The following is a 24,099-nucleotide window of genomic DNA, read 5'->3' as shown; positions in this document are numbered from 1 at the left end:
TACAGAGACTACTGTGTGTTACAGTGAGTTACACAGAGGTTACCGTGGGTTACGGTGAGTTACACAGGCGTTACTGTGGGTTACAGTGAGTTGCACAGAGATTACTGTGGGTTACAGTGAGTTACACAGAGGTTGCTGTGTTACAGTGAGTTACAGAGACTACTGTGTGTTACAGTGAGTTACAGTAAGAAGTCTCACAACACCAGGTTAAAGTCCAACAGGTTTATTTGGTAGCAAATACCATAAGCTTTCGGAGCACTGCTCCTTCGTCAGATGGAGTGGAAATGTGCTCTCAAACAGTGCAACCTCTGTGTATTCAAGTTACAGAATACTAATTAGAATGCGAATCTCTACAGCCAGCCAGGCCTTAAAGGTACAGACAATGTGGGTGGAGGGAGCATTCAACACAGGTTAAAGAGATGTGTATTGTCTCCAGACAGATTGTCTCCAGACACATTGTCTGTACCTTTAAGACCTGGCTGGCTGTGGAGATTCGCATTCTAATTAGTATTCTGTAACTTGATTTCTGTGTCTGTGCACTGTTTGAGAGCACATTTCCACTCCATCTGACGAAGGAGCAGTGCTCCGAAAGCTTATGGTATTTGCTACCAAATAAACCTGTTGGACTTTAACCTGGTGTTGTGAGACTTCTTACTGTGTTTACCCCAGTCCAATGCCGGCATCTCCACATCATGATTACAGAAACTACTGTGTGTTACAGTGGGTTACACAGGCGTTACTGTGGGTTGCAGTGAGTTACACAGGCGTTACTGTGGGTTACAGTGGGTTACACAGGCGTTACTGTGGGTTACAGTGAGTTACACAGAGGTTACAGTGAGTTACACAGAGGTTACCGTGGGTTGCAGTGAGTTACACAGAGGTTACTGTGGGTTAAGTGAGTGTGGTGATATAAACAGGGCCTAGTTTTAAGGCTGATAAAATTGGATATCCTAAATTAAAGAATTGGGCATATTAAAATCAAACACAGTCACACCTCAGGCAGGCCAATTATACAAATACACAGACGTGTCTGTGCCTGACCCATCAACCACCCATCAAAAGTCGTTTGCATTCTACTGAGACCCAGCAGGAGATCATGGCACCTCATTGAAATGCATCGGCCTATTGTTAGAAGCCCAGGTCGAGCCAGACTTTCTGTCACCAAGAGTTCCTGTAGATACCTTATCTGATAACAAGTTCAACAGCATGGAGATGGACACCTGGGCGGTGGACCCTGGTGTCCTGTCAGGCAGACATCAAGAAACCCATTGGGTATTGGAACCCCCTCCTGGGACCTCATTGGCCGGAAGCCAGAGAAGTTTCTGGAAAGGCAAGCAGGCTGGGCGATAAAGGGACACACTTCGAGTCACACAGGAGCGAAGACTCGATGAGGGAGGCGGCCATGACCATTCGGAAGACTGACCAGAGAAGGAAGGAAGAAGCTGCCATCAAGACTCACCTTCGTGACGATGGACCAGAGGGACTCAGAAAATCGGACCTGCAGTTCAACCAAACCATCTTTGCGGGTAGTATACTTGAATCTGCTGGGGTATCCTCTTGTTTTATGTGGGTAATTTAAGGGTTAATAGTGTTATTATTAATAAACTTGTTGAACCTTTACTTGTGTTTGTCCTTTGTCCATCTTGCAAATAAGGGCACCGGGGTAAAACCTTGGAGTAAGTAAACTGGTTGAAAGTATCTGAGAATTAACAGGTACAACATGAGTTACACAGGTGTTACTGTGGGTTACAGTGAGTTATGATGTGGAGATGCCGGCGTTGGACTGGGGTAAACACAGTAAGAAGTTTATGTAAGAACTACAGTGAGTTACACAGGCATTACTATGGGTTACAGTGAGTTACATAGAGGTTACTGGGGGTTACATGAGTTGCACAGAGATTACTGTGGGTTAGTGAGTTACGACAACAGATGAATGAACACCGCTCGACAATCACCAGGCAAGACTGTTCTCTTCCTGTGGGGGAGCACTTCAGCAGTCACGGGCATTCAGTCTTGGATCTTCAGGTAAGCGTTCTCCAAGGTGGTCTTCACGACACACGACAGTGCAGAGTCGCTGAGCAGAAACTGATAGCCAAGTTCCGCACACATGAGGACGGCCTAAACCGGGATGTTGGATTTATGTCACATTATCAGTAACCCCCACAGCTTGCCTCCTGGACTTGCGGGCTGTCCTGTCTGGAGACAATACACATCTCTTTAACCTGTGCTTAATGCTCCCTCCACCCACATTGTCTGTATCTTTAAGATCCGGTTGGCTGTAGGGATTCGCAATCTAATCAGTATTCTGTAACTTGATTTTGTGTCTCTGTGCCCTGTTTGAGAGCACATTTGTGTATAAAATGATGAAGGGGATAGATAGAGTGAACGTTCAAAGACTATTTCCTCGGGTGGATGGAGCTATTACAAGGGGGCATAACTATAGGGTTCGTGGTGGGAGATACAGGACGGATATCAGAGGTAGGTTCTTTACGCAGAGAGTGGTTGGGGTGTGGAATGGACTGCCTGCAGTGATAGTGGAGTCAGACACTTTAGAAACATTTAAGCGGTTATTGGATAGGCACATGGAGCACACCAGGATGACAGGGAGTGGGATAGCTTGATCTTGGTTTCAGATAAAGCTCGGCACAACATCGTGGGCCGAAGGGCCTGTTCTGTGCTGTACTGTTCTATGTTCTATGTTCTATTTCCACTCCATCTGACGAAGGAGCAGCGCTCCGAAAGCTAATTGTATTTGCTACCAAATAAACCTGCTGGACTTTAACCTGGTGTTGTTAAAACTCTTACAGTGAATTACACAGGGGATACTATAGGTTACAGTGAGTTACACAGAGGTTACTATGGGTTACAGTGAGTTGCACAGGGGTTACTATGGGTTACAGTGAGTTACAGAGTTACACAACGCCGGCATCTCCACATTACTGTGAGTTACACAGAGGTTTCTGTGGGTTACAATGAGTTACATAGAGGTCACTGTGGGTTACAGTGAATTACAGAGAGGTTACTGTCGATGACAGTCTGTCACACAGAGATTAAGTTGGGTTACAGAGAGTCAGTGATTGCTCGCAAGATAGCTGTGACACTTCGTACCTGTTCAATACATGTCAATGCCCCAGGTTTTTTTTTCAGACGTAATAAAGGATACAATGATCGTCGATGCTGCTTAGTGAAAATCGGGTGTTTGAAAATCGAGCAAAGCCATCTCTGTATAACCAGGCTTTCAGAGGTATGTACTGTGTATGGGAGAGAGGTGATTGCATGTCAGTAAACATGTAGCCCACATTCCTGAACAATATCTACAACCTGACTGTATTTACTTGGGATACATCCACCTCTTTCACAGAATCCTCCACTTATCGCATTCTCTTAGATATTTCCAGTTAAAGCTATTGTTGAATTTGTATTCATCAGCCGATCACACAGTACAGACCAAATCCTAACTGTACATTGTGTCCAAAAAAACCTTTCCTGATGTCAACTCGGATTATTTTGCAATTAATTTAAATCTGTGCCCTGATTATGAACCCTACTAACTTAGATGTAGAGATGCCGGCATTGGACTGGGGTGGACACAATAAGAAGTCTCACAACACCAGGTTATAGTCCAACAGAGATTATGTTCGGTTACACAGAATCAGCAACTGCTTGTAAGAAAGCTATGACATTTTATGCCTGTTCAATATTTGTCAATGCCCCAGGTTTTCTTTGAGACGTGATAAAGGATACAATGATCATCGATGCTGCTTCATGAAAATCGGGTGATGAAGGACCTAATGGGCTACCTGGTGAAGGAGCAGCGCTCCGAAAGCTCATGATTCCAAATAAACCTGTTGGCCTTTAACCTAGTGTTGTGAGACTTCTTACTGTCCTAGTAACTTAGACACCGGATGGGCTAAAGAGGAGGGTATTGAATAGGCTGACTGTATGTCAAGTAGATGGCTGAGCTGTGGCCCAGTTGGCCGCCCTCTCACCTCTGAAACACAAACTTCCAGGTTCAATCTCACACCAGAACCCAAGCACCAAAATCAAGGCTGACACTTCAGTTCAGTACAGGGGCAGTATTGCACTGTCAGAGATGTTGGGCGCGATCTTACCGGCTCACCTCACACCTGCACCCCCCCCAAACCTCCCAGCATGACAAGCATGGAAGATAGCGGGCAAGGGGGAAAATCTAATCCACACAGTTTGCTATCCTCCCGGCCCTGTTTTGCCAGCAATAATGGCTTTGTGCCTGAAGCTTATTAACGTCAATTTAAAAGCATTTACCTGGTTTTGCACAGCAGCTTCCACCCTCCCGGATGCTTCTGCCCTCATTGGCTCTACAGTAGCAGAGAGCAGACATCATGGCCATGGCCGTGGGATTGGAGGCCATTGTAGCCCCCATGTGGTCCAGGGAATGGCAGGGCAGTGCCCACCTGCCACCCTGGCAGTGCCCGGGTCAACAGGGCAGCACAGTGGCACAGTTGTTAGCACTGCTGCCTCACAGCTCCAGGGTTCGATTCCTGGCTTGGGTTCACTGTCTGTGTGGAGTCTGCATGCTCTCCCCATGTCTGTGTGGGTTTCCTCTGGGTGCTCCAGTTTCCTCCCACAGTCCGAAAAATGTGCTGGGTTAGGTGCATTGGCCATGCTAAATTCTCCCTCAGTGTACCCGAACAGGTGCCGGAGTGTGGCGCCTAGGAGAGTTTCACAGTAACTTCATTGCAGTGTTAATGTAAGCCTACTTGTGACACTAATAAATACCTTTTTTTTAACCATAAAGGTGGGGCAGTGCATAGGGAGTAGACTTATGATGCGGGGAGGGGAGGCTTATGCAAAAGGGGTGGTCGTCAAGGGGGGAGTTCTGCAGGGTCATGCATGGGATCGTTCAGCGGCAGGGGGTGCTCTGCAGGTTGGTGTGGAGAAAGTCGTGATGAGGTGGTGTGGGGCATGGTGGGGGTCCACCAGGGGACTCATCAGGAGGGTCCCGATGCCGGTGATCTGTGTTGAAGGGGTGACAATGCTGCCAATGATGGGGGTAGGGGTGGGGCGGGGGGGGGGGGGGGGGGGGTAGTCTCTCCATTCAGTTGGACATCAGGGTGCCCTGCACAGTGGTGCCCGATCACTCCTGCAGCTGACTTCCCCAGCACACTTAACCCCCAAAGTTCCCAGCTATCAGAAAAACTGACAGAGTGCCGGAAGATTGCAGGTCCAAGCTCACCCAAAAAACCAGTGTGGAACACTCCCCTTTTCACTTCTATGTCATTTAGAATTTATTTTCAAAGATTCTGCCCATAATGTTTTGGATCAGACCTAGACTCCATCTACATGCAAAAGACGCCAGGACATTGTTTCGAAGGTGAGCCAGGAGAGCCAGCGTCCTGACCAATACTAACCCCCCAATTAGTATCTTTGAATCAACATCACAAGAAATAGATTATCTGGCCATCAACACATTGCTGTTTGTGAGAGTTTACTAAGCTCAAATTGTCCACCATGTTTCCTACATAAGTGACTACACTTCATTGGCTGTAGAACACCTTGAGACATCCAGTGGTTTTCTCATCAGGACCTGTTGTGATGCTTCCAAGGAAAATCAGGGAAAGTGAGAGTGGGTTTTGCAATAATTACCCAGTCTTCCTTAGATACAAGGATGGTGCCAGAGGACAGGAGAATTGAAAATGTTACACCCTTGTTCAAAAACGGATGTGAGGGTAAGCCCAGCATCTAAAGGCCAGTCAGTTTAACTTCAGTTGTAATTAACAGTTACATGGACAATCAGCATGGATTTGTTAAGGGTAATAAAAAGTTACATTTACCCAGCTTGTTTAAGTTTTTCTCAAGATTGGTCTGGAGTCATGATGAGGTGGTGTGGGGCGTGTTGGGGGTCCACCAGGGGACTCATCGGGAGGGTCCCGATGCCGGTGATCTGTGTTGATGGGGTGACAATGCTGCCAATGATGGGGGTAGGGGTGGGGTGGTCTCTCTGTTCAGTTGGACATCAGGGTGCCCTGCACAATGGTCGATGTTGTTGTGCACATGGACTTCCAAAACGGATTTGACAAATTGCTACACAATAAGCTTATGAGAAAAGTTGAAGGGACGGTATCAGCAGGGGTACAAAGTTAGTTGAGTAACAGGAAACAGAGAATAGTGCTAAACATTTGCTACTCGTCTTGGAGGAAGATATACTGTCGAATTTTAAAAATTCATTGATAGGATGTTCTGTCACTGGCAAGGCCGCATTTGTTTCCCATCCCAAATTGTCCTTGAAACTGAATGGTTATTTCAGGGCAGTTAAGGGATAACAACATTGCCGTGAGACTGAAGTCACATGTAGGTCAGAATGGGTAACGACGGCAGAGTTCTGAACCGGATGGGGTTAGTCATGCCCACCATTACAGAGACCAGCTTTCAATTCCAGATTTATTAATTGACTTTAAATTCAACCAGTTGCCGAGGTTGGATGTCAACCCAGAGCAATAGTCTGCGCCTCTGGATTACTCATAGGGTGACATTACCACTGTGCCCCCTCTCCCCCTGGTTTCCCAGGGGCAGTCTTAGAACCACTGCATTTCTTGATCGATATCAACAACCTAGACTTTGGTCTATAGGGCACAATGACGCAAAACTTGGAAGTATTGTGAAGTCTGAGGACAGCAGCAAACTTAGGGTGGATGTGGACAGGCTGGTGGAATGGGTGGACAAGTGGCAAATGAAGATTAATGCAGAGAAGTGTGAAATGAAAGATTTTGGTAGAAAGAATTAGGATAGGGATGATATATCATCCCTATTCTAATTCTTTCTACCAAAATTCTTTCAAAAGGGAATCGGATAATTATCTGAAAAGAAAATAACTTGCAGGAAAACGGAGAAAAGGTGGGGTGTGGGACTAAGTGAGTTGATCTGGCATGGATTTGAGGAATGGAATAACCTCCTTCTGTTTTGTATAATTCTATGATGGCAGATTCCTTCAGTCTATTTTTCCGTAAACCATTTTTATTTACTCTTATTAAAACCCTTCATTATTTTAGTACCTTTATCATATTTCCTCTTGGCCTTTTCTGCTCCAAGGAGAACAACTCCAGCTTCTCCTGTCTATTTAAAAAACCTTAATCTCAGCACTGAACATAGAACATAGAACAGTAAGTACAGCACAGAACAGGCCCTTCGGCCCACGATGTTGTGCCGAGCTTTATCTGAAACCAAGATCAAGCTATCCCACTCCCTATCATCCTGGTGTGCTCCATGTGCCTATCCAATAACCGCTTAAATGTTCCTAAAGTGTCCGACTCCACTATCACTGCAGGCAGTCCATTCCACACCCCAACCACTCAAAGAACAAAAGAACAAAGAACAGTACAGCACAGGAAACAGGCCCTTCGGCCCTCCAAGCCTGTGCCGCTCCTTGGTCCAACTAGACCAATCGTTTGTATCCCTCCATTCCCAGGCTGCTCATGTGACTATCCAGGTAAGTCTTAAACGATGTCAGCGTGCCTGCCTCCACCACCCTACTTGGCAGCGCATTCCAGGCCCCCACCACCCTCTGTGTAAAAAACGTCCCTCTGATGTCTGAGTTATACTTCGCCCCTCTCAGCTTGAGCCCGTGACCCCTCGTGATCGTCACCTCCGACCTGGGAAAAAGCTTCCCACTGTTCACCCTATCTATACCCTTCATAATCTTGTATACCTCTATTAGATCTCCCCTCATTCTCCGTCTTTCCAAGGAGAACAACCCCAGTCTACCCAATCTCTCCTCATAGCTAAGACCCTCCATACCAGGCAACATCTCTGCGTAAAGAACCTACCTCTGATATCCTTCCTATATCTCCCACCATGAACCCTATAGTTATGCCCCCTTGTAATAGCTCCATCCACCCGAGGAAATAGTCTTTGACTGGAGCAATTCTAGTAAATCACTTCTGTTTCATCTTCAAACCCTTTACCATCTTCCAGAGTCAGAAAACCAGAATTGAACACGACACTCCTAGTTGTAATATTTCATATAAATTTTGTTTGTATTTGTTCACAGGATGTGGGTGTCGCTGGCTAAGCCATCAAAGGAGCCTTGTTGAGTTCCTGCAATGCATCTTGTAAATGGTACACACTGCGGCCACTGTGAATGGCAATGGAGGGAATGAATATTTAAAATGATGGATGGGGGTCAGATCAAGAAGGCCTGGTATTAATCCTCTTCAATGTTGGAGCTGGATTCAGCTAGATAAGTAGGTGATATTCCCAAGACAGTCCCACAAAGCAACAAGGATACTTAGCATACAGTTCTAGTGCAGAGAGGAGAGAAAACGTAAGTGGGAGAGAAAGAGGAAGACTGTATGAGATAGAGGTGAAGCTAGTGCAACCCTTGGGGAACAAGACTACAAACCTTCCATTCATTGTTTCTCTCTGCTTTCTGTTATTTAGCCAATTTTGTATCAAGTTGCTACTATCCCTTTTATTCTACGAGCTATAACTTTTCACACAAGTCTGTTGTGTGGCACTGTATCGAATGCCTTCTGAAAGTCCATGTACACAACATCAACAGCATTACCCTCATTGTCCTTTTCTGTTGCCTTCTCAAAAACTTCAGCAAGTTAATTACACACAATCTTCTTTTAACAAATCCATGCTGGTTATTCCTACTCAACCCACATTTTTCCATGTGATTGTTAATTCTATCCCGAATAATTGTTTCTGGAAGCTTGCTGACCACTGATGTTAAACTGATTGACCTGTAATTGCTGGGGCTATCCTCACAGACAAGAGCATGACATTTGCAATTCTCCAGTCCTCTGGCACCTCCCGAGTCGAGACAAGATGGGCGGATTATGGCCAGCACCCCTGAAATTTCCATTTTCACTTCCTTCAATAACTTTGACACATCTCATCCGGTCCAGGTGCCTTGTTAACTTTTAATACCAACAGTCTATTTAACAATTCCTCCTTATCAATTTTAAACTTTTCTAAGGACAGAATTTTCTCATATGTCACCATGTCCTGGATAGTCTCGACCTCCTTAGTAAAGATAGATGAAAATTATTCATTTAATACTTCAGTCATGCCCCAAGACTCCACGAGTAAATTACCTTTTAGGTCCCTAATCGGCCTTACTCCTCCTTTTACCACTCTTTTACTATTTATTTGCCTATAGAAGACTTTGTGATTCATCTTTATGTTGGCTGCCAGTCATAATCCCTCTTTGTTTCTCCAATGTACTTCTTCACCTCCCCTCTGAACCTTCTGTATTCCTCTTGGTTCTCAACTGAATATTCTACCTGACACCTGTCATAAGAACAATTTTTCTTCCTTATCTTAATTTCGATCTCCTTTTTCACCCAGGGAGATCTGGATTTGTTTGCCCTACCTTTCTTTTTTAATGGAATAGACTTTGACTGTGTCCAGACCACTTCTATTTTGAAGGTAGCCTATTGTTCATATATAGTTTTTCCCGCCAACCTTTCATTCCAGTCTTACCGGCCCAGCTCCATTCTTGCCCTATTGAAGTCAACTCTTTCCCAGTTAATTATGCTTTACTTTGGTCTGTCTATTTTCCTTTTCGACCGTCCTCTCTAATATTTCCTCTGGGTTCTCACACCCCTGCTGAGTTAGTTTAAAGCCCTCCCAACAGCACTAGCAAAACATCCTGCAAGGAACTCAGTCCCTGTTCAGGTGCAACCCAAAGTATAATGTGGGCAAATGTGAAATTTTCCATTTTGGCAGGAAGAATAAAAAAGCATATTATTTAAACAGTGAGAGATTGCAGAGCTGTGAGGTGCAGAGGGATCTGGTGGTCCTACTGTAGGAATCACAAAAAACTGGTGTACAGATAAGGCGAGTAATTAGGAAAACTAATTGAATGCTATCGTTTATCGTGAGGGAAATTGATTACAAAAGTAGGGAGATTATGCATCAGTTATACAGGGCATTTGTGAGACCATATCTGGAGTACTGTGTACAGTATCGGTCTCCTTATTTGAGGAAAGATGTAAATGCGTTGGAAGCAGTTCAGAGGAGGTTTACTAGACTAATACTAGGAATGGGCGGGTTGTCTTATGAGAAAAGGTTGGAGAGGTTAGGTTTGCATCCACCCGAGTTTAGAAGAGTAAGAGCCAACTTGATTAAAACCTTTAAGTTCGTAAGAGGTATTGACAGGGTGGATGTGGAGAGGATGTTTTCTCTTGTGGGAAAATCTGTTGGTGACAGTGGTTACTGTTTAAAAATAAGGGGTCACTCATTTAGGAGAGAGATGAGGAGAATTCTTTTCTCTCAGAGGGTCGTGAGTCACTGGAATTCTTCCCGAGAAGACAGTGGAAGCAGAGACTTATGTTCATATGTTAATATGTTAAAATGTTAATATGTTAACATATTAACATATTATGTTCATATGTTAATATGTTAACATATCCAGTTTACACAGGTGACATCTCCCCTAGACCAGTTCCGGTGTCCCAGGAATCTAAACATAGAGGAGTACAGCACAGAACAGGCCCTTCGGCCCTCGATGTTTTGCTGAGCTTTGACCAAAACCAAGATCAAGCTATCCCACTCCCTATCATTCTGGTGTGCTCCATGTGCCTATCCAATAACCGCTTGAAAGTTCCTAAAGTGTCTGACTCCACTATCACAGCAGGCAGTCCATTCCACACCCCACCCACTTTCTGAGTAAAGAACCTACCTCAGACATCCCTCCTATATCTTCCACCACGAACCTTATAGTTATGCCCCCTAGTAACAGCTACATCCACCCGAAGAAATAGTGTCTGAACGTCCACTCTATCTATCCCCCTCGTCATCTTATAAACCTCTAATAAGTCGCCTCTCATCCTCCTCCGCTCTAAAGATAAAAGCCCTAGCTCCCTCAACCTTTCCTCATAAGACCTACCCTCCAAACCAGACAGCATCCTGGTAAATCTCCTTTGCACTCTTTCCAATGCTTCCACATCCTTCTTATAGTGAGGTGACCAGAACTGCACACAATATTCCAAATGTGGTCTCACCAAGGTCCTGTATAGTTGCAGCATAACCCCACGGCTCTTAAACCCAAACCCCCTGTTAGTAAATGCTAACACAGTAAGAAGTCTCACAACACCAGGTTAAAGTCCAACAGGTTTATTTGGTAGCAAATACCATAAGCTTTCGGAGCACTGCTCCTTCGTCAGATGGAGTGGAAATGTGCCTAAAGCAGGCAGTCCATTCCACACCCCAACCACTCTCTGAGTAAAGAACCTACCTCAGACATCCCTCCTATATCTTCCACCGCGAACCTTATAGTTATGCCCCCTAGTAACAGCTACATCCGCCCGAGGAAATAGTCTCTGAACGTTTCCACTCCACATTTCCACTCCATCTGACGAAGGAGCAGTGCTCCGAAAGCTTATGGTATTTGCTACCAAATAAACCTGTTGGACTTTAACCTGGTGTTGTGAGACTTCTTACTGTGTTCACCTCAGTCCAACGCCGGCATCTCCACATCAGTAAATGCTAACACACTATAGGCCTTCTTCATGGCTCTATCCACTTGAGTGGCAACCTTCAGTGGAACTGATTCGCTTCAGATCAGCCATGATCTTGTTGAATGGCGGGGCAGGCTCGAAGGGCCAGATGGCCTACTCCTGCTCCTATTTCTTATGTTCTTATGTTCAGAAATCTGTGGACATGAACCTCAAGATCTCTCTGTTCCTCCACATTCCTCAGAACCCTACCATTGACCCTGTAATCCGCATTCAAATTTGTCCTACCAAAATGAATCACCTTGCACTTATCAGGGTTAAACTCCATCTGCCATTTTTCAGCCCAGCTCTGCATCCTATCAATGTCTCTTTGCGGCCTACAACAGCCCTCCACCTCATCCACTACTCCAACAATCTTGGTGTCATCAGCAAATTTACTGACCCACCCTTCAGTCATTGATAAAAATCACAAATAGCAGAGGACCCAGCACTGATCCTTGTGGTACACCGCTGGTAACTGGTCTCCAGTCTGAAAAATTTCCATCCACCACCACCCTCTGACTTCTATAAGAAAGTAAGAAGTCTAACAACACCAAGTTAAAGTCCAACAGGTTTATTTGGTGGCAAAAGCCACTAGCTTTCAGAACAGCCTGTTCCGAAAGCTAGTGGCTTTTGCTACCAAATAAACCTGTTGGACTTTAACCTGGTGTTGTTAAACTTCTTACTGTGTTTACCCCAGTCCAACGCCGGCATCTCCACATCATGACTTCTATGAGATAGCCAGTTACTTATCCAATCAGCCATATTTCCCTGTATCCCACACCTCCTTACTTCCTTCGTGAGCAGACCATGGGGAACCTTATCAAACGCCTTACTAAAATCCATGTATATGACATCAACTGCTCTACCTTCATCTACACACTTAGTTACCTACTCAAAGAATTCAATCAAATTCGTGAGGCAAGACTTACCCTTCACAAATCCGTGTTGACTATCCCGGATTAAGCTGCATCTTTCTAAATGGTCATAAATCCTATCCCTCAGGACCTTTTCCATTAACTGACCGACCACCGAAGTAAGACTAACCAGCCTATAATTACCAGGGTCATTCCTATTTCCTTTCTTGAATAGAGCAACAACATTCGCCACTCTCCAGTCCTCTGGCACAATCCCCGTGGAAAGTGAGGACCCAAAGGTCAAAGCCAAAGGCTCTGCAATCTCATCCCTTGCCTCCCAAAGAATCCTAGGATATATCCCATCTGGCCCAGGGGACTTATCGGCCCTCAGGTTTTTCAAAATTGCTAATACACCTTCCCTCAGAACATCTACCTCCTCCAGCCTATCAGCCTGTACCCCACTCTCATTCTCAAAAACATGGTCCCTCTCCTTGGTGAACACTGAAGAAAAGTATTCATTCATCGCCTCTCCTATCTCTTCTGACTCCATGCACAAGTTCCCACTACTATCCTTGACCGGCCCTAACCTCACCCTGGTCATTCTTTTATTTCTCACATAAGAGTAAAAAGCCTTGGGGTTTTCCTTGATCTGACCCGCCAAGGACTTCTCATGCCCCCTCCTAGCTCTCCTAAGCCCTTTTTTTAGCTCATTCCTTGCTAACTTGTAACCCTCAATCAACCCAACTGAACCTTGTTTTCTCATTCTTACATACGCTTCCTTTTTCCTCTTGACAAGACATTCAACCTCTTTTGTGAACCATGGTTCCCTCACTTGGCCATTTCCTCCCTGCCTGACAGGGACATGCCTATCAAGGACACGCAGTATTTGTTCCTTAAACAAGCTCCACTTTTCATTTGTGCCTTTCCCTGACAGTTTCTGTTCCCATCTTATGCTCCCTAATTCTTGCCTAATCGCGTCATAATTAACCCTCCCCCAATTATAAACCTTGCCCTGCCGTAAGGCCCTATCCCTCTCCATTGCAATAATGAAAGACACCAAATTGTGGTCACTATCTCAAAAGTGCTCTCCCACAATCAAATCTAACACCTGGCCCGGTTCATTACCCAGTACCAAGTCCAATGTGGCCCCACCTCTTGTCGACCTATCCACATATTGTGTCAGGAAACTCTCCTGCACACACTGTGCAAAAACTGCCCCATCCGAACTATTCGACCTATAAAGGTTCCAATCAATATTTGGAAAGTTAAAGTCACAAAGCTCTCCCTCCTGCACCATCTTTCCAGCCATGTATTCATCTGCCTTATCCTCCTATTTCTGTATTTCTCACACTTGGCATTGGCAGTATTCTGGAGATTGTTTGAGGTCCTGTTTGCTAATTTTCTACTTATCTCCCTAAATTCTGATTGCAGGACCCCATCTCCCTTCCTACCTAGGTCATTGATACCAATGTGGACCACAACCTCTGACTGTTCACCCTCCTCCTGAAGAATGTCCTGCAGCCCCTTGAGGACATCCTTGACCCTGGCACCAGTGTGACCACATCCTGGAGTCATGTCTACGGCCACAGAAATGCTTGTCTGTTCTCCTAATTAATGAGTCCCCTATAACTATTTATCTTCCCAACTTCTTCCACCCCTCCTGTACAGCCGAGCCCCTTGTGATGCGACAAACCTGGCTCTGACTGCAGGAATCAGTGCCTTCACCAGCTTTCAAACTGGAAAAACAATTTCTGATTTAACATGCCAACAGAAGAGCACTGGATTCCCATTTTTATTGTTGCAGTCTATCTGGTGATTGATTGATGATGCTGACAATTTCTGAGTTTCAGTCCAGGTCCATGTGTAGCAAGGCCTGGACAACACTCAGGCTTGAACTGATATGTAGCAAGTAACAGTTGCATAATGGGTGTTTACAACAATCAGTAATAGTCTCACAGTCATAGAAATCTCAAGCCACATAAGTGCCAGGAAATTACCATACTAACAAGAGAGAATCAAACCATCTCTCCTTGACATTCAATGGCATTACCGTTAGAATTGGTCAGAAACTCAACCAAACCAACCACATAAATACTGTGACTACAAGAGCAGGTTAGAGACTGGGATCCTGAGTAACTCATCTCCTGACTTTACAATGTCTGTCAACCATCAAAAAGGCACAAGTCAGGAGCGTGATGGAATACTCTTCACTTGCCTCTTCACAACTCCAACAACACTCAAGTAGCTCGACATCATCTAGGACAAAGCAGCACGCTTGATTGGTACCATATCCACAAACATTCACTACCTGCAGCACTGACACACAGTGGCAGCCATGCATACCATTCGCAAGGTTCACTGCAGCGACTCACCAAGGCTCCTTTGATAACACATTCTAAACGTGTGACCTCTACCACCTAGGGACAAGGGTGGCAGATCCTTGGGAACATCACCACCTGCAAGTTCCTCTCCACACCATCCTGACTTGGAAATATATCACCAATTCTTCACTGTCATTGGGTCAAAATCCTGGAACTCCCTCCATACCAGTACTGTGAGTATACCTACACCACGTAGACTGCAACAGTTCAAAGTGGTGACTCACAACCATCTTCTCGATGGTAGTTACGGATGGGCAATAAATGCTGTTATTTTCAGTGAAAGACTAAATGAAAAGCTCCTCAAAGACTCTAAGACAGGTGTTGCAAACAAGCCAAATGCGTCCAATTAACAAAAGACTCAATTACCAAATAAGAAGGCTACTTCACAAAGGACAATAAGGCCATTCAGGATATTCTCAATTTAATTATGTAGTGAACATGCTATATGATATTCTTGTAAAATAATCACCTTTCTTTTTCAGATATGTGTGGTAACTTGTACAATTTAGAGGAGATTAGCTGGGAATCCAATGATCATTTACTGCAAGTGGAATGATAATTGGCTGTAAGAACAGTTTAGAGTGTGTTCAGGTAACTTCACTCGTTAGGACACATGTACACCCAGTGTGGTCCCACAGACATGGTGAAAACTGCGGGTTTAGAATCTGTCAGATGGGCTTGTACGCTGCTACGCTGTTTAAAAGTTCACTTTCTGTGTTAGCCTTGTACAAGTCAGAACAAACATGAAATGGCATTATCAAGTCAGAAATGAAGTAAGCCTTTCCTCAATGTCAATTAAAAACACCTTGCAACTAATCCCAAACCTTAACACTGAGGAGTACTGTCTCTATTTAAATGATACACAACATGTGAGGGACTTTAGAAAGAAAATCTACTTACGGACGTCACCAGTACATAGACACGTAGATCAAACTTTCTCCCTGTAAATAACCAAAGATCTCATTAGTAAACTATATACAAACAATAGTAAGTAAATGTGAAAGTTTCCTCAACAAGAGAGAAGCTGGAGGTTAGAAAAGATGATGGATTGTGTAGTGCAATGGACCCAGCACACGGGCTGGAAAGTGGAGCCCCAGCCACACTATTGGGGCACTTTCCAATTGACATCGCCTAACTGAGCATAGGCTTGCATGCGTGTGCGTGTCTGAGTGTGTTAGTGAGAGAGGGAGGTGTGAGTGTGCATGTGTTTATGTGTGCGTGTGTGTGCGTGCGCGCATACGCGTGTGTGCGTGTACAATTGGAGAGTGGTGTACTAGAGTTAATGCTGTACAGAGGAACATGTTGTAGGAGTAGGAGGCCATTCAACCTCATGAGCCTATTTCACCATTTAATAAGATCATGGCTGAACTGCGTCAGTGAGTGAGAATGGAGAATACAGAAAAGGGAGGAAACAGTATCAGAAAACACTAGATAAGTGGGAGAATGAGCAGCAGAGATCAATGTGAACAGACATAAGTCAGAGTCAGAAAACTAACAGCAGAAACCTGAGAAAGAAGATTCACTGTGAGAAGATTGCTGTGGAGTCAGCAAATTGGAAACAGGCAAGTACTAGATTCCATTGTATTTTGTACTGATGGAGAGATTTCCAGGGACTTTAGTGAGGTAGCTCTGGTTAGAACATAGAACATAGAACATTACAGCGCAGCACAGGCCCTTCGGCCCTCGATGTTGCGCCGACCAGTGGTACCAATCTAAAGCCCCTCTAATCTACACTATTCCAATATCATCCATATGTTTATCCAATAACCACTTGAACGCTCTCAACGTTGACGAGCCCACCACTGCTGCAGGCAGGGCATTCCACGCCCTTACTACTCTCTGAGTAAAGAACCTACCTCTAACATCTGTCCTATATCTCTCACCCCTCAATTTAAAGCTATGTCCCCTCGTGCTAGCCAACACCATCCGAGGAAATAGGCTCTCACTATCCACCCTATCTAATCCTCTGATCATCTTGTATGCCTCTATTAAGTCACCTCTTAACCTTCTTCTCTCTAACGAAAACAACCTCAAGTCCCTCAGCCTTTCCTCATACGATTTTCCCACCATACCAGGCAACATCCTGGTAAATCTCCTCTGCACCCTTTCCAACACTTCCACATCTTTCCTATAATACGGCGACCAGAACTGTACGCAATACTCCAAATGCGGCCGCACCAGAGTTTTGTACAGTTGCAGCATGACCTCCTGGCTCCGAAACTCAATCCCTCTACCAATAAAAGCTAACACACCGTACGCCTTCTTAACAACCCTATCAACCTGGGTGCCAACTTTCAGGGATCTATGCACATGGACACCCAGATCCCTCTGTTCATCCACACTACCAAGTATCTTACCATTAGCCCAGTACTCTGTATTCCTGTTACTCCTTCCAAAGTGAATCACCTCACACTTTTCCGCATTAAACTCCATTTGCCACCTCTCAGCCCAGCTCTGCAGCTTATCTATGTCCCTCTGTAACCTGCCACTTCCCTCCGCACTGTCTACAACTCCACCGACTTTAGTGTCATCCGCAAATTTACTAATCCATCCTTCCACGCCCTCATCCAAGTCATTAATAAAAATGACAAACAGCAGTGGCCCCAAAACAGATCCTTGCGGTACACCACTAGTAACTGAACTCCAGGATGTGAATATTTCCCATCAACCACCACCCTTTGTTTTCTTACAGCTAGCCAATTCCTGATCCAAACCACTAAATCACCCTCAATCCCATGTGTCTGTATTTTCTGCTTTTTACTATCACAGTTCTTCAGAAGTCAGTTTTTTTGCCCAGCTATGTCCTCTCCAAAAGGAAAGAGCAGGACAAATCCAATTTGGCCAATTAGATTCCCATTAGGCTTCTCTCAATCATAAACAAAATGATGGATGGTGTCATTAATTTGCTTTTTACATTTTCTCAGTGTACGTATCTGTCTGTGTGAGTTAGTATCAGACTGGAGACATGTGCATGTGTTGGTCTGAGAGAGTTACTACCAGACTGGAGACATGTGCGTGTTAGTCTGTGACAGTTACTACCAGACTGGAGACAGGTGCGTGTTTGTCTGTGTGAGTTAGTACCAGGTTGGAGACATGTGTGCATGTTAATCTAGGTGAGTTAGTACCAGACATGTGTGCCTGCGTGCATGCGTGCGTGTGTGTATAAGTTATCAAGGTTTCAAGCACTGCACTTTTCCGTGAAAACTTTCCCTAAATCGTACTTCTTAGATAAAACATTATAACTCTTAATGGAACCATGTGCTGAACTTTGTTCGGCAACACTCCTGTGAAAGATGATGCTAAATGTGCTATATAAATGCAAACATTTATTTTCTGTTAGAGGGATAAGATACAATACCTCCGATCAGGTAGGGGTTCTCAATATAGCGCTGTACAACATAACTTTCCACAGCAACTTCATCTTTTGTGTCATCAGCACGATTCCCGTCCTGGAAGATAGAGACTCATTTTGATGTCGTTTGGTTGATAGACTTTTTCATTAAAATATAGACAGTTAAGGAGATAGAGGGCAGGATCTTCTCATAAGAATTTTAAGTGTGTGGGATCTCTGTATGGTTTGCCCAGTTGAAAGGCTTCATTGTAAGGTATTTATGCCTAATTTGTGCTATGTTTTAAGCTAATTTAAGCTAATTTGGCTACATCAGCTTGGAATTCTGGGTCCAGCCTGGAAACTTAGCTACATTCTCTGAAAGTACAATGTAAGATAAACAAGCTGGCTCATAAGGTAAACAGAAGCTTCCATGGTCACAGCTGCAAGTGTTTTTGATGCAGTGACATCGAACAAAGAATTGGTCGGTGCAGACACGATGGGCCGAATGGCCTCTTTCTGTGCTGTAGGATTTCTATGATTCTATGAACAAAGAACAGTACAGTACAGCACAGGAACAGGCCCTTCGGCCCACAAAGTCTGTGCCAATATAGATGGCTCTCTAATCTAATATTTTCTTGCCTCTAAGTGGTCCATATCCCTCTATTCCCTGACTATTCGTGTATCTAAACAGATGCCTCTAGAACATTGTTTATAGAATCTGCTTCCACCATCTCCTCCGGCTGCGCGTTCCAGGCATTCACCACCCTGTGTGTGAAAAACTGTCCCCCAACATCTCTCCTAAACATTCCCCCTCTCACTTTCAACCTATGCCCCCGAGTAATTGACTCTTCGACCCTGGGAAAAAGACTCTGACTATCCACTCTATCCAAGACTGTCGTAATCTTGTAAACCTCTATCAGGTCCCCCCCTCATCCTTCGACTCTCCAATGAAAACAATCCTAATTTGTGCAACCTTTCTTCATAGTCCATATCCTCCAAACCAGGCAACATCCTGGTAAATCTCTTCTGCACTCTTTCCAATGCATCAACAGTGGTGTGGCGACCAGAATTGTACATAATACTCCAAATGCGACCTAACCAAAGTTTTATACAGCTGCAACATGATTTTCCAATTCCTATACCCAATGCCCCGACCAATGAAGGCCAGCATGCCAAACGCCTTCTTGACCACCTTGTCCACCTGAGTTGCCACCTTCAGGGAACTGTGGATCTGCACACCTAGATCCCTCTGTATGCTAATATTTTTAAGGGCTCTATCATTTACTGTATACTTTCCTTCTGCAGTAGACCTTCCAAATGGCATCACCTCACATTTGTCCGGGTTAAATTCCGTCTGCCATTTCTCCGGCCAAGTCTCCAACCGGTCTATATCTTGTTGTGTCCTCTGACAATCCTCCTCACTATCCGCTACTCCCCCAATTTTTGTATCATCTACAAATTTACTAATCAGACCACCTACACCTTCCTCCAAGTCATTTATATACATTACAAACAACAGAGGCCCCAGCACTGATCCCACAGAACACCTCCAGTTAGAAAAGTACCCTTCCATTGTTACTCTCTGCCTTCTATGCCCAAGCCAGTTTTGTATCCATCTTACCAGCTCACCTCGGATCCCATATGACTTCACCTTCTGTATCAGCCTGCCATGAGGAACTTTATCGAAGGCTTTACTAAAGTCCATGTATACAACATCCACTGCCCTGTCATAAAAGTCTGAAAATGGGAATGCACCACACCGGTTTTTTGAGTGAATTCAACAAGGCAATCTTCCCACACTGTCAGTTGTTCTGACCGCTGGGAGATTGAGGGAGGAACCTAAATACATCGGGGAAGCCGCGTCAGAGCGCTGGGACGTGGTTGCTCAGGGTGCAACTCAGTTCACTGGGAGATCTCCTGTAACTGCCCCCCACAACACTGGACCACCACCCCCATCATCATGTTCTTCCCCCACACCAACATGGGCCGCCAGCTTCGGCATGACCTTCCTGATGAGTCCCCTGGCAGATCCCGTATGCCCCCCTCAGGCCCTCCCGCCCACTGTTATGTATGTTGGGGTATGCCTCTATAATAGAATGGGTCAGGTGAGTGGAGTTCGCCTAGCCAGTCTTGTGCTGACACTGCTAGGGCATAATCGTGTTAATAAATAGTTCCAGTTAGTTTACTCCCACGTACCTCGTGGTCTTTTATTAGTCAGTATATCAGAACTCATACATAATGATTGGTGACGAGGCTGAGTCACTGCCCATGGCCTACCACTGCCGATTTTTCGGGAGACGGAGGAAGATTGACGTCATCCTGGACTCCGAAAACAACACAAATCGTTGAGGTAGATTAAGGGAACAGGCCTAGACGTTGATGGAAGCGGTAGCGAGGGGACTCGGACCGCATTTGATGCCACAAAAGCTGGAAAATGGGCTGAAGGCAGTGGTTGCAAGGGGATTGGGGCTACAGTCGAAGGCCAGGTATAGGAGAGGGATTTCTCCACCGGAAGCACCGAGACTGTCGGGAAGGAAGCACTTGTGAGGGTACTTGGACTGCAACCAACAGGAAGAGTAAGGGAGCACAGTCAGTGAGGGAGTGGTGGTGCAAAGAGTGGCAAAAGTACACTAAAAAGTGGTTACAGAACCCCCACCAACAGAAACAGAAAAGGGTGGGTCAACAAAGATATGCAGAGCTTGATGCTATAAATGAAGCGTTTCCACTCTTATTTAAAGCAAATAAGGTAGATGATGAACTCACAGTAGCCGTTTTCTTAAGTAATTTGGGAGTAAAATGTTTGCGACATTAAGAAGCCTCATACAACCTGAGAAACCTGCAGAGAAACCGCTAGTAGAGTTGTGCAAAATACTAAGAAATCATTATGCTCCAAAGCCACTTGTGATAGCAGAATGCTTTCGATTTCATAAGAGAATGTAATTGGAAGGTGAATCCATCGTGCCATTTGTGGCAGTGTTAAAGAGACATGCTGAGCAAAGCGAATTTGGCGTTTTCCTACAGGATCCTTGAGGGACCATTTGGTTCATGGGCTTCGCAATAAAGCGATACAACGGAAGCTGCTGACAAAAGATCTAGATTTTAAAGTGGCTTTTGAGATAGCTACTCCTATGGAACTGGCTGCAAATGATGCCAGTTGGGTGTCAGTACCCCAGTACGTGAAGTAGCCGAAGCGCAACATAACGTGGTGTCAACTGTAAAATGTCTGGCCACAAAGAGTCCACATGTTGGACTCGTGAAGCCCAAAGCTGCTGGTGTAAACGGGTGGGACATTTTGCTCAAAATGAAGGGTGCATTTAAAAGAGACAAGGGGAGTGGAGAGAGACCAACCTGAAGACTAGGCACAAGATGTATGCCGCAAGCCAAGAAGGTGTCAGGGAGTCTGCCGAATCTGCAAAGGAGGCAGAAGAACCCAAATCGACGAGTTCTGACTGAATATATTATCGATTCGAGGAAAGCCGATGGATTCTGGGTCCTTCCCAAGGTAGAAGGGAAGGTAATCAAAATGGAAGTAGATATGGTGACAGCAGTATCACCGATTCTGGACTCAGTAAACAGGGACAAGTTGAAAACACTGCCGTTGAAGCCTTCAAAAATCACCTTACGTATTTATATGGCGCAAATGGTGCCACTGAGAGGATATATACTAGTATAGGTACAACTGAGGGACCAGTGTATGGAGCTACCGTTGTATGTGGTCAAGAGTGACTTCCCTGCCGTGTTTGTACTCTCCTGCTGCAGAAAGTAAAATTAAACTGGGGTGTGGTAAATAGGCTGGTGGATTTGAGGCCAAGTTTACAGGATATCCTGGAGAGATATAACTACGTTTTCAGGGAGACCCTGGGTGAGATGAAAGGGGTCAAGATTGAGATTCGACTAAAGACAGCGGTTCATCCAAGGAGTCTGAAGGCACGACCGATGCCATAAGCCATTCTGGAATGACTGTTGAGCATGGAGGTGCTGGAAGCAGTCATGACCAGCGAATGGGCCATCCCAATTGTGCCAGTTTTGAAGACTGATGGCACAATGTAGGGACTTCAAGGTAACCATTAACCCAGCACTGTGTGCAGGTCAATACACAATTCCTCTTATTAAGGATCTGTTTCGTCAATTAGAAGGATGAAAGAAAGTTTTGAAGATGGACTTGTCTCAGGCCTAACTTCAAATGGGGGTCGCGGAAGAGTCCCAAACACCCTTGAAGATAATAACTAATTGGGGGCCCTTCCGCAACAAGCGTCTTCCTTTTAGCATCACGTTGGCACCAACCTTTTTCCAGAGGGCAATGGACCAAATTCTAAGTGGGTGACCTAGAAACATAGAAACATGGAAACATAGAAAACTACAGCACAAAATAGGCCCTTCGGCCCCACAAGTTGTGCCGAACATATCCCTACCTTTTAGGCCTATCTATAAACCTCCATCCTATTAAGTCCCATGTACTCATCCAGGAGTCTCTTAAAAGACCCTATTGAGTTTGCCTCCACCACCACTAACGGCAGCCGATTCCACTCGCCCACCACCCCGTGTGTGAAAAACTTCCCCCTAACATTTCCCCTGTACCTACCCCCCAGCACCTTAAACCTGTGTCCTCTCCTAGCAGCTATTTCCACCCTGGGAAAAAGCCTCTGAGAGTCCACCCGATCTATGCCTCTCAACATCTTATATACCTCTATTAGGTCTCCTCTCATCCTACGTCTCTCCAAGGAGAAAAGACCGAGCTCCCTCAACCTATCCTCATAAGGCATGCCACTCAATCCAGGCAACATCCTTGTAAATCGCCTCTGCACCCTTTCAATCTTTTCCACATCCTTCCTGTAATGAGGCAACCAGAACTGAGCACAGTACTCCAAGTGGGGTCAGACGAGGGTCTTATATAGCTGCATCATTATCCCCGGACTCCTAAACTCAATCCCTCGAGTGATAAAGGCCAGCACACCATACGCCTTCTTAACCACCTCCTCCACCCGCGGGGCCGATTTTAGAGTCCTATGGACTCGGACCCCAAGGTCCTTCTGATCCTCCACAGTACTAAGAGTCTTTCCCTTTATATTGTACTCCTTCATCCCATTTGACCTGCCAAAATGGACCACTACGCATTTAGCTGGGTTGAAGTCCATCTGCCACTTCTCCGCCCAGTCTTGCATCCTATCTATGTCCCTCTGTAACTTCTGACATCCCTCCACACTATCCACAACCCCACCAACCTTTGTGTCGTCAGCAAACTTACCAACCCATCCCTCCACTTACTCATCCAGGTCATTTATGAAAATGACAAACAGCAAGGGTCCCAGAACAGATCCCTGGGGCACTCCACTGGTGACCGACCTCCATTTAGAAAAAGACCCATCGATACACACTCTCCGCCTCCTTTGAGCAAGCCAGTTCTGGATCCACAGGGCAGCAGCCCCTTGGATCCCATGCCCTCTCACTTTTTCCAGAAGCCTTGCATGGGGGACCTTATCGAATGCCTTGCGTCCATATAAACCACATCTACCACTTTCCCTTCGTCAATGTGTTTAGTCACATTTTCGAAGAACTCCACCAGGCTCGTAAGGCACGATCTGCCCTTGACAAAGCCATGCTGAGTATTCTTGAGCATACTAAACCTCTCTAAATGCTCATAAATCTTGTCCCTCAGGATCTTCTCCATCAGCTGACCAACCACTGAGGTTAGACTCACCGGTCGGTAATTTCCTGGGCTATCCCTATTCCCCTTCTTGAAAATAGGAACCACATTCGCAATCCTCCAATCCTCTGGCACCTCTCCTGTCTCCATAGACAACGCAAAGATCATCACCAGAGGCTCTGCAATCTCTTCCCTCGTCTCCCACAGTAACCTGGGGTACATCCCATCCGGACCCGGTGACTTATCTATCTTGATGCCATTCAAAGATTCCAGCACAACCTCTTTGTTAAAGTCCACATACTCAATCTTTCCAGTCCACCCCGCAAGCCCACAGTACATCCACCCAAGTCCTTCTCCTCTGTGAAAACCGAGGCAAAATACTCATTAAGCACCTCTGCCATTTCTA

At 45.3% G+C, this 24,099-nt stretch overlaps 1 protein-coding gene across 2 annotated transcripts in view; it reads right to left on the bottom strand.

The window, feature by feature from the left end:
- The window catches only part of ttll9 (tubulin tyrosine ligase-like family, member 9), a 120,816-nt gene that overhangs the window by 38,837 nt on the left and 57,880 nt on the right, over positions 1-24,099 (bottom strand). For both annotated transcript variants that reach the window (XM_078236335.1, XM_078236336.1), the window contains 3 exons: positions 18,077-18,167; positions 15,619-15,659; positions 3,164-3,251 (listed from right to left, as the gene is read on the bottom strand). In XM_078236335.1, coding sequence (XP_078092461.1) covers positions 3,164-3,251; positions 15,619-15,659; positions 18,077-18,167 — 220 coding nt within the window. The remainder of the gene's footprint in view (positions 1-3,163; positions 3,252-15,618; positions 15,660-18,076; positions 18,168-24,099) is intronic.

The sequence above is a fragment of the Mustelus asterias genome, chromosome 20 (genome assembly GCF_964213995.1).
Source record: "Mustelus asterias chromosome 20, sMusAst1.hap1.1, whole genome shotgun sequence".
Lineage (NCBI taxonomy): Eukaryota > Metazoa > Chordata > Chondrichthyes > Carcharhiniformes > Triakidae > Mustelus > Mustelus asterias.
This window is presented reverse-complemented; position numbering and strand designations above follow the sequence as displayed.